The sequence below is a fragment of the Berghia stephanieae genome, chromosome 13 (assembly GCF_034508935.2).
Source record: "Berghia stephanieae isolate SIO BIC M18660-M18661 chromosome 13, UCSD_Bste_1.3, whole genome shotgun sequence".
NCBI lineage: Eukaryota > Metazoa > Mollusca > Gastropoda > Nudibranchia > Aeolidiidae > Berghia > Berghia stephanieae.
This window is the reverse complement of record NC_088372.1, coordinates 15,906,892-15,918,861: the sequence shown is the minus strand read 5'-3', so window position 1 is coordinate 15,918,861 and position 11,970 is coordinate 15,906,892. Positions and strand designations below refer to the sequence as shown.

General features: G+C 37.3%; 1 protein-coding gene across 2 annotated transcripts in view; it reads right to left on the bottom strand.

The window, feature by feature from the left end:
• Window positions 1–473: 473 nt before the first annotated feature.
• The window catches only part of LOC144958515 (uncharacterized), a 23,442-nt gene continuing 11,945 nt past the window's right edge, over window positions 474–11,970 (bottom strand). For both annotated transcript variants that reach the window (XM_078890539.1, XM_078890540.1), the window contains exons 8-12: window positions 11,655–11,821; window positions 10,742–10,903; window positions 8,879–9,015; window positions 8,225–8,331; window positions 474–7,287 (exon numbers count right to left, since the gene is read on the bottom strand). In XM_078890539.1, coding sequence (XP_078746665.1) covers window positions 7,012–7,287; window positions 8,225–8,331; window positions 8,879–9,015; window positions 10,742–10,903; window positions 11,655–11,821 — 849 coding nt within the window. In that variant the 3' untranslated portion in view covers window positions 474–7,011. The remainder of the gene's footprint in view (window positions 7,288–8,224; window positions 8,332–8,878; window positions 9,016–10,741; window positions 10,904–11,654; window positions 11,822–11,970) is intronic.

The window sequence follows — 11,970 nt, the reverse complement described above, 5'->3', positions numbered from 1 at the left end:
TCAGAACAAAGACAGAGATCAATTAATTTGGAAAGGGAAAACATATATTATGGGGAATTGAAGATACAGAAAGGGAGGCAATTTTGTTTGTTTCTCAAACAAGGTACTGTCCATTTGATTGTCTCCCTTCCAGCAAAGGCTTCCTACCAGGAACAGAAAAATACTGGGCAATTTCAATTCAGAACAAAGACAGAGATCAATTAATTTGGAAAGGGAAAACATATATTAATATTACGGGGAATTGAAGATACAGAAAGGGAGGCATGTTTCTCAAGCAAGGTACTGTCCATTTGATTGTCTCCCTTCCAGCTAAGGATTCCTGCCAGGACCAGAAAAATACTGAGCAAATTCAATTCAGAACAAAGACAGAGATCAATTTGGAGAGGGTAAACTGATATTATGGGGAATTGAAGACACGGAAAGGGAGGCAATTTTGTTTTAAATCAAAAATTAATATACAACTACGGTAGGTCAGATGATCGCTTTTATTGATCTATTGTAACATGAAAAATACATAGATTGCCGTTATAATAATAATAATAATTGTACACATTGATTACCATCTTTATTTACTATCTTGATTATTATTATTCCTCTTAACAACTAAAGGAAAATTGTCACATTTGTTACGATACAATAAACTTTTATTTTTATTATTCAAATGCGTCTTGTACATTCATACCTGCCTAGTACTACGAAAAACTCGTATTTCTATGTATTTCTATTTTGTTTTTGGCTCCATTTACAGAACTGCATTCTCCTCTTTGACTCAATAAATTTTGTTGAGAAGGAAAGTGTGTTTGTTTTTAAGGGTTTTACGGCGCTTGCAACACATTTAGTTTATGTCATTCACATCAGCACCAGTAAAAAAGGATGAAAATTGGATAGTAAAAGCATTCTAGATGTACAATTAAAATGACTTGAAGAAAAAGTAAAACTAAGGGGAATGGTACAAATAGGGTACAGATGAAGATTCCAAGAGCACACTATCAGTTTGAGATTACCTAAATGTTTCACCCAGACATCAGCACAAGATCCCACTTAAAGGAATACACTCAAATGTTTACAAATCATATGTTAAAATAATAAAATAACAGTAGGCCCTACATAACAGAGAGATTATTTACAAGGAAAAAATATCATCTCCCAAAACTATAACTATACATTCAACTGTTTCCCTCCCAGCCAAGGACTCCGGCCAGGGTCAGGACAAAGCTAAGTAATCTCATTCCAAGACAAAGAAAGCTGGTGGAAAACAGATACAGGGGGATAGAAAGACAGCAAGTTCCTGCTCACTATGGGAGGTCGAGAACCCCATCCGCCAGGAAGGAAAGTGTAGTTCCTTAGAGAACCCAATGTTCTTCAGGACTTTGAACCGTTTTTGGATCATGCTGAGGGCAAATTGTTTATTTCTGAAGATATTTAAAGTTGATATTTTCTATTTTTCCCTTGGAATTGGAAACTACGGATTTTTGAAATTTAAAGTAGGCTGCTGTGTATTGTTTTTGTTTTTAAGGGTTTTACGGCGCTTGCAACACATTAAGGTCCTATCAGCGCCAGTAAAATGGAAGAAAATAGGATAGCAAAAAGTTCTAGAATTACAATTAAAGCACCCAAGAAAAGGTAAGACAACGGGGAATTGGTTCAAATAAGAAACAGGTGTAGATTCTAAGAGCACACTATCAAAGTACTTAGTTTGAGATCACTAAAATTAAAAGAAAAGTCTCATCCAGACACAAGCACAGGTCCCCACTAAGAGAAATACACTCAAATGTTTTACAAATCATATATAAAAATATAAAGAAAACAATACAATGCATAACAGAGAGATGATTTACAAGGAAAAAAATATCATCTCCCAAAACTAACTATACATTTGACTGTTTTCCTCTCAGCCAGGGCATCCGGCCAGGACCAGGACGAAACCAAGTAATTTCATTCCAAGACAAAGACAGAAAGCATGTTGGAAACCAGATGTAGGGGAATAGAAGACACAGTAAGTACCTCCCTGCCCACTATGGGAGGTCAGGAACCCCACCCAGGCAGCTGTGTACATTACAAAATTCGAAGAAATATCTTTGTTAAATCTATATCAACTTCATGCCGATTTGTAGAGATTGTTTTGTTTTTGTTTTTAAGGGTTTTACGGCGCTTGCAACACATTTAGGTTATATCAGCGCCAGTAAAAAGGAAGAAAATGGGACAGTAAAAAGTTCTAGAGCATCCAAGAAAAAGTAAGACAAAGGGGAACTGGGAACAAATAGGGATCAGATGTAGATTCCAAGAGCACACCATCAATGTTCTTAGTTTGAGATCACCAATAAGTCTCATCCGGACACAAGCACGGCCCCCACTAAGAGGAATACACTCAAATGCTTACATTATAAATTAGAACAAATATAATAATACATAACAGAGAGATGATTTACAAGGAAAAAAATATCATCTCCCAAAACAATAACTATGCATTCGACTGTTTCCCTCCCAGTCAGGACCCCGACCAGGGCCAGGACAAAACCAAGTAATCTCATTCCAAGACAAAGACAGAATGCAAGCTGGAAAACAGATATAGGGGGATAGAAGACACAATAAGTACCTCCCTGCCCACTATGGGAGGTAGGAACCCCAGCCAGTTGTAGAGATTGTTTACCAGAGCAAAATTATGTTTAGTTTAACATGTACGTACTATTTGTTTTTGTTTTTGAGTTGAAAATAGAAAATCAATTTTTGTGTTGAGTTGGTTTGACATTTCAGGAAAAATTCTCAAAATTGTTGGTAAAGAATAATAAGACAACATATGATTGATGATAATGATGGTGATGATGATGATGACGATGATGATGGGAAGGCTTCATAGAATTAGTGAAGCATTGATACATGCTCTTAACATTCACAATATAATGTATATATACAATATAATATAGATGAAGCTGTGACAAAGGTTGGGATTCCCGATAGCTCAGTTGATAGAGTGCTTGCTTAACACGCAAAGGGACCAAGTTCGATCCGGGGTGAAGTAAATATATTTTTCTGTTCTTTCCATCCACCCAGCAGTGATTGGGTAGCTAGGAAAGTACAGACCAGCGTCCTATCCAAAGGGTTACAAGCAATTGCGAGAGAAACCTTGATAAACTCCGGCCCCATGGGCGTCGTGAATTTAAATAATTCTTGTGTGTGTGTGTGTGTGTCGTAAGTGACAAAAGAATAAAATGCTAAGTTAATACAGGGTCATTCAAAATGGTTCATCAATTTTCAAAAGACCACAACTCCGTAAGCAATAAATATACACACTCCTGATTAAAGGAAATTTTATTTAGTTTTAGTCACATGTTGTACATAGTTGTGAAAATGCATGCAGGGCTGATAACCGAACACAATAATTATGGACTCAATTTGTTTGTTTGTTTTGTTTTTAAGGGTTTTACGGCGCTTGCAACACATTTAGGTTATATCAATATCAGTGAAAAGGAAGAAAATGGGATAGTAAAAAGTTCTAGAATTACAATTAAAGCAGCCAAGAAAAAGTAAGACATAGGAGAACTAGGAACAAATAGGGATCAGATGTGGATTCCAAGAGCATACCACCAATCTTAGTTTGAGATCACCTATAAGTCTCACCCGGACACAAGAACAAAATCCAACAAAGAGGAATACGCTCAAACACTTGCACTATATATTAAAAATAACAAATATAATAATACATAACAGAGAGATGATTTACAAGGAAAAAAATATCAATAACTATGCATTTGGCTGTTTCCCTCCCAGCCAGGACTCCAACCAGGGCCAGGACAAAACCAAGTAACCTCATTCCAAGACAAAGACAGGAAGCATGTTGGAAAACATATATAAGGGGATAGAAGACACAGTATGTACCTCCCTGCCCGCTATGGGAGGTCGGGATCCCCACCCAGTTGGACTCAATTTAACATTGTTGTAATGGATAATATTTTGGCATAGGTTTGAGAGTATTTCCGCTACAACAATGAGCCCATAATAATTTAGGTTATCAGACTTGTAAATATGTACACACATTGTCACAAGCAGTTCAATTTATCTCAAACAGACAGGTTTTTTTAACAACGATAATATATCATGTTTCGAAGATTGACCTCTATAAAAATTGCAAGCAAAGATATTCTAAAAACAAAATTTTATTTATTTTTAAGTGATTTTTAGTGTTAAAATTAAAACCAATTTCATCCCCGCATCACACACAACAAGTAACAATCGTGATGTCACAGCTTCAAATTCAATGTACAAATTATATATAGGTGTTGTGTATTGCAGTAAGCAAATTCATTTTATTATTTTAAAAAAATAAAAATTGGTCGGCTATATAACTATAACCCCTGACAGTCGGAAATTAACTCTGAAGTATTGCAGGTTATGATGATGATTAAAAGAACATATTGAAAGGAAAAACAGAAATGTCTGAACAATGACAGGGTTAGAACATTTTAACCAGTCCAACATAATTTCCTTATAAGGCAACGGGTCATAATAGTATAGGCTTCAACAATCGTGAAGTCACTTCCCTCGTAATGACGCATAGTAACTTAGTAACTGGTTCTAAACTATCGGAACAATGGCGGACGCCCTTATGAAATACTTCTCCGACGAGCATAAACGTGTATCCAGAGGAGAAAAACATGGATTGATTACCTCCCGTATTCATTTCAGCACGACTCTAGCACGCTATTTCGCTTCTCCAGACGGTGTGCTAGAATCCAGTGAGTACTATATTACATAACAGTACCAATGGAAGAGTGGTTTTCCAAAACCAGTTATCTCAATTGAGGTAAAAAATATTAAGGATTATTTCTCCTTAGATGCTCTATTTGGGTCCAACTTTTTATTGAGATAAAACCTTAATTTGATACAAATTCATACAAAAAAAAAACCCCAAAAAGATGGGTTTAAGTTGTAATTTGGATCATGTAAGACTAAGACAAATTTTTAAAATCAAAAATCGACTTAACGAGTATTGGAAAACCATTCTTCAATTGCACACTATATACAGTTTGGATAAGTATTGCAACGCTCATTGCCAGTGTCTGACAGACTCGTGTACCCTACCACTGCTGGGTCGCAGGGCGAGCAAAAAAAAAAAAAGAAAAGAAAAGAAAAGAATCTCCTCTGCAGCCGTGGTAGATACAGGTCTCTTTATTTGTGAGATGAATGTCCTACCAAATATAGAATTTTGCCCAAGAAATTAATTATAAATGGAAACAAATAAAACGCATATCTGAAGTGGATAGTATTTTTCATAAGAAAAAATACCACGAATTAAAGGGTCTAATTTGTTTAACTAAATGTGTACTCCGTTTTGCCAAAGACCAAGCCAATAAATAATGAATTCTTTTTTTTTCTCAAACTACGTATACACCTGGCTTGTAGCAGCAAATGTTCAAGAGTCATTTCCGACTGTACAAGGCATTATAAGAGACAGCTCCGTCAGAAACTTTATACAATGAAGGTACGTACTCTCATTCGTGAACAAAGGAAATCTGTTGTAAAAAGTAATGTTTAGTCAACCTACACCATCTTTTAGTGTGATGACTGTCATAAAATTAAGCGACTTTTTTATTTACTTCTTGGTTTGTTCCATCTGGCTACCATTGGGGGAGATGAAGTGGGGGAGGGGGCGTATATGTTTCAGGTCAAGAGAATGTTACAATTACAGTATCTTGAAGTTTTCCAACAATTAAAGTCACTCAATTTTGCGACATTATATTTGTTTTATGTTTTTAATGGTTTTATGGCGCTTGTGATACTAATAGTTCATTTAAGCGCCAGTAAAAAAAAAGAAAATGGAATAGTCAAAAAATTCTAGATTTACAATTAAAAGCCTACAAGAAAAAGTTAGACAAAGGGGACTGGTTCAAGTAGAGAACAGTTATAGATTTCAAGAGCAGACTATCAGTGCACTTACTTGGAGTTCACATAAAAATCTCAACCAGATACAAACACAGGATCCCACTAAGAGGAACACACACACAGGGCATAATATATTCAAAACAAATATAAAACAGTACATAATTGAGGGATGGTTTACAAGGGAAAAAATACCATCTCCCAGAACAATAATTATACATTTGACCGCTTCCCAGGGTCAGGACAAAACTCATTCCAGGACATAAAGGAGTTGGAAAACAGATATAGAGGGATAGAAGACACAGCACGTGACTCATTGCCCACCATGGGAGGGCAGAAGATTCCAACCAGAATTTTGCGACATTCAGCACACTAACTGTTGGTGCACATGAGTGTGAGGGTGAAACAAACGTTAATTTTACCCACTTACACATTCACTTTCTGCAAATGATGAGTGTGTTGATATGGCGATTACTAACCTATTAGACCTTAAATACACATTATTATGTTGTTTTTGTTTTTTAATTTCAGGCCAGTAACAATTCTTATCACTTAATAGACAAGAAGAGGCTGGTCTCTCGCTAAGTAGCTTAGTTATGGCTGAATATAACTCAGACTGGCTAACAGAGACAATGTGTAATTAATACTTACTGAATGACATTTTCAAACAAAAAATTATATTTGACTAACAATAAATGGTCTGTCCAAGCTAATGTGAACCATAAGCACTACTCGATTATATCAATTTTGATATTATGGTCATAAGATATGTGGCAAACATGCATTCTATTTAAAGGGAAGTAAGCAATTATTGTTACTGTCTGTAACTTGTTTATGATGATTCCCTCCTATGATATATATACAAATAATTTCAGACAACTCAATAACAATAATTTTTTTTTTACACAATGAAAGTCATACTTTGCAACTTTAAATAAAGCCCTGACACCCAGTTACTTCTATGACCCCCCCCCCCCCCCCACCTTACCCATAACTATCATTATCACTGACCAAAGCCAACAGCTGTGTTATTGTATCTGATCTACAGAGCTTATGGGAAACAAGCACCCACCTAGAACAATGTGGAAATGAATAGATAAAGAAATTTGAGTTAAAATCAAAGGATCTTATCCTTTACACATAATCCTCGATGCTATTTCTTTTGCTTGAACTGTTGTTGTTGGGGATGCTGAGGTCATGGTGATGATGACTCGCCAAAGATGTCATTTCCGTCGAGGTTGTCTCCAGACTACCCTGACTATTCAAATGATTGTCTATACCGGATGCCAAAGAGGGGCGTTGTCGTATTGCGTCGTCTATGACGATGGACTCTAAACCGGAAACATGACCTAAGTCTTTTTCGTCAGACAATCGGTTGTCGGCCCCTACATTCTGTATGGAATCTTCAGTCTGAGAATAAAAAGTGCATTATGTAATATTATACAGTATGATTGAGACAAATCTGAAAATAAGTGTACAAAACATTGGCAAACAAAGCAGAAAGGAATATACAAGAAAAAGAAAAAAAAAACATCCCAAAAAAATCCATCCTGCTTCAACTTTTTGAGATGTTTTTTTTTCCTTGAATTCTCTTCCCGCTTTATCTGACACTGATTTACACACATATTTTTTCTTATTTGAATCTGACACCAGTGTCCGCTCCCTAAGTTGCTAATGTTGTACTATTCGCTTGCCTGTTTGTTTGCTTCGATGTATTTACGACAGCACTTCATTCTTCACTGGGATCCCAGTTTGTACTTGCCTCTCAAGTGGAAAGCCCAGTATCCGCCTCGTATGCTTTCGTATTTCAGACCTGCCTAGTTCTACAAAAAATCGTAGAAATACGAATTTTTTGGCTCCAGCTACAAGCTGCATAGATTTCTTTGACTAAATAAATCTTTTTGAAAAGGAAAGTTTAGCTTCTTAGAACCGATATTCAGAACTTTGGAGCATTTTTAGACCATGCTGAGAGCAAATTGTTTATTTGCAATGCCATTTAAAGTGATCTTTTTCTTTTTTTTTCCCCTTGGAAACTACAAATTTTAGAAATTTCAAGTTAGCAGCTCTGGTATTTTGTCTATCCGCCCAGCAATGACTAAGAAGTGAGTCAGATGCATCTGGGGAATCTCTGGATTCATGAAGGACATCTTTTTTCATTCTACACTGCCTTGTATGTAGCTTAACTGGATTAGGAAAGACACATTATATTGTAGTCAATTCATTACCACCTCCATCACCACCACCACCAATACTACTACTACTACTACTACTACTACTACTACTACTACTACTACTACTACTACTACTACTACTACTACGACTACTACTACTACTAAATACCATTTACCTTGTCACCCACTTTGCAGACCATGTCTTGTAGAGGCACAAACACTCCGTGGTCTCTCTGACAAAAGAAATATCGCTTGTTGTTGAAGAACCCATCATGATGCCCAACTGGGGAGGTAAACAACAGAAGAGATCCAAATTGAAGGAATACAATTTCTACCTTCCACATCAGCTTTTTACGGTTACAGTAAAAAAAAAAAAGAAAAAAAAATACTTGATCTTTGATATAGCACAATACCTATCCACTAAACGTACTCAAAGCGCATCAAAAGGGGTCCCTGACCAACAGCAACACGTAAAATGTAGAACAAGCTATGACGCCGCCTGTTAGACGATTTACAATTTTTCCGACATAGACAACGATGTCAACGGCCAGATACTCATTTTACAGTAGCATACCTGAGCGTAATATGGGCTAATTCATTGTATTTGGAGATATTAAGTGTGTTTCGGCACCCTGTTATAACCGATTTGGCTCTTAAAAGTCCCTGCTATATCGAATAAATTTTTACTAAAGATAAAGAGGTAGAAAAAACTGAGATTTTAAACACCCCTGTTATAACCGGGTGCGTGCTACATCCGAACCAGTTATACTAATGTTCTACTGTACTCGTTTTAAGTGATCGGTGACATTAAAAAATAAAAAATTCCTCACCTGGCGCGTCCAGCTCCAATCCAACGAATACCATATTTGGTTGTCCAATTTTGTCCAGATGACCAATGTATCGGATTCGACCAGTCTTCTCTCCTTTGGTTACCACATGGTCTCCTAACTGAACCAGCACATTGGAACTGTAAAAAATATCAAAATACCGAACACGGAATGTTTCTGGTTAAAAACCCTTCTTCAGCAAATAACAAAAAAATACGCATGTTTATATTTATTACTTTTTACAGTTTTTGTTTGCTTTTAAGAATGTTACAGCTCATGCTGCATATTTAGGTCATATCCGTGCAAATAAAAAGGAAGAAAATAGGATAGTCAAACAATTCTAGAATTGCATTTTAAGCAACCAAGAAAAGCTAACACAAAGGGGAAATGGTTCAAATAGGGAACATAATATGTCGAGTCCAAGAGTATACCATCATAGTTGTTAGTTTGAGAACACATAAAAGTCTCATCCAGCCACCAGCACAGGATCCAACTAAGAGGAAGACACTAAAATATTTACAATATAAATTTTAAAAATGTAACTATCATTACATAAAAGAAAAATGATATTTACAAGGGGGAAAATATCATCTTCCTAAACTAACGCAATACATTTGATTGTTTCCCTCTCAGCCAAGGACTCCAGCAAGGGCAATGACAAAACCAAATAATCCCATTCCAAGATAAAGACATAGAGCGACTCAGAAAACAGATATATAGGGGGGGGGGGGGGGGTTAAAGACACTTCCTGCCCACCGTGTAATGTCAAAAGACTCGACCCAGACTTTTCACAGTTTACAGTGTATACCAGCTTATAACATTAACATTTGCATTGAAGAGGTCAAATGTGTGAATATTTAAGACTTAAAAATAAGGCCCTTATAACAATCTGAGCTAACAAATCAACCACAAATAAAACATTACAACGGTGGTCACGTGGTATTACACTAGCTTTGGGATCGGAAGGTCCTGGGTTCGAGCCTTGCTCGGCGCATAGTTGAATCCTTGGAAAAGGCTCTTTACTCACATTCTCTCACCGTGCTCAGGTGTAAAATGAGTACCTGGCCGTTATCAGCGTTGTCTCTGTCCGAAAAATTTGTAATATCGCCTAACAGGCCTCATGTCTCGTCCTACATGTTAAGTGTTGCTGTTGGGCCAGGGACCACTTGTACAGCACTTTGAGCATGTTTAGTGGATACTGCACTATATTAAAACTCAATTTAATTTAAACAATTTAAAAAGCTTAAAAACGGTATTACATATTTCGGGACGAATCGGACCTCTGAAACGAATGAGACGATTTTCCTGTAGTTGATAAGGAGATGGTTAAATGGGTTGTTGTGCTTATGATGCCTACACACGTTATCTAAATTATAGTTAATGCACTAATGTTATTGCAAGAGGAAATCACATCTTTGCGTGACTGTAGGGGGACAGTTTGGTCATAGCTTTGAGGTAATAGGGCGGCAGAGACGTCGTCACGTCTAACCTTCCTCTTTTCCAGTTCAAAATTCATTGGAAGTGTATAACCAGTGTTATGTATGAACAATGAATATAATAGGTTACATTTTGAATCATGAGGTGGCAAAACTATTTTTAGTAGCAGAATGTATAGTCAGATTATGATGATAACGTGGGTGTAAAATAGCGAGGTTGGATGATTTTGATAGACAGACAGCATTTTTAAGGCTATAAAATAAGATACCATCACTCTGAAACGAGAAGGTCGGTTGCACATTGTTATGTATCCAATCCTCTGGAAGACTGGCTTTACACTTCCAATCAGACTGGAACCAGTATTTTGACATCACATTTTTATTCCCTATCCCAACACAAAGACGGACTTCCTCTCATTAACCCACCAACCTGATTGGAAATTTTTGGAGCTCCTCGTTGAGGGCTGCACTGAGAGCTGAGTGGATATCACTCCCCATAGCCTCCTCACAGGCATTACACTTACAGCCGTACAGGGGCTCGGCGTACAGAAGACTGCCGGGAGGAGCTGAGACACGGTGGGATGGTAGGAGGCTGGGAAAGTAAGAAGTGGATGGATAAAGGGTGAGCTGAGACACTGTGAGATGGTAGGAGGCTGGGTAAAGTAAGAAGTGGATGGATAAAGGGTACGGTGAGGTAAGAAAAGAAATGGGTAAGTTGTTTGACATTTTTGGATTTGATTTATAAATCAATATCATCATCGTCGTCGTCATCATCATCATCATCATCACTATCATCATCTTCTTCATCGTCATCATCATCGTCGTCATCATCATCATCATCATCATCATCATGACTATTATCACCTTCATTGTCATCATCATTATCATCGTCATCAAAATCATCATCATCGTCGTCATCATCATCATCACTATCATCATCATCATCTTCATCATCATCATCATCATCATCATCATCATCATCATCATCATCAACAACAACAACAACAACATCATTTTAATCAACATTTTACAAAGCTACCAAAACTTTCTCTTTTGGTCTCAATTTCTCAACTCATGGCTTGTCTTGGACACAGATTCATACCTGAGTTATGAGAGGGTATTTCTTTTCATCTCTATTTCACGCTAGTTTAGATTCAACTTAAGGCACATCTCACAAATATTTGGGCATTGGAAAGGGAAGTCATTAAAAAGAATAAAAGCATTCTCTCTAAGTGTTAAAGTTTCAAATGATACCGCTAGTCTCCGCCGCCAGCCGCCAACCTACCCATCCCCCCCCCCCCCCCCCCCCCCCCCAATCAACTCACCCCAATCTTTTTACTTACCCATTATTACTCTTTGGTCTTCTGTGCCTGCTTGTCACGTGACGGCATGACGTCATATTTACAGTGTGGCTTAGGGGGTCAGAGGTAACGGCAGAGGGGTCAGTGTTGTCGCGAGATTGCAGACGGTAGCGCTCATGGCTGGAACATTCTCGAGCCAATTGCTTCATCTGAAGAATGGATGGGGGGGGGGGGGGGGGGGGGGCGAGGGTTGCAACGTAATAAGAGTCATTGACAAGTAAAGTATATTTGAATATTCATAACATTTAACATGTAAATAAGGAAAATGCGTTTGTCCCCGATTATGACCTTTGTTGTG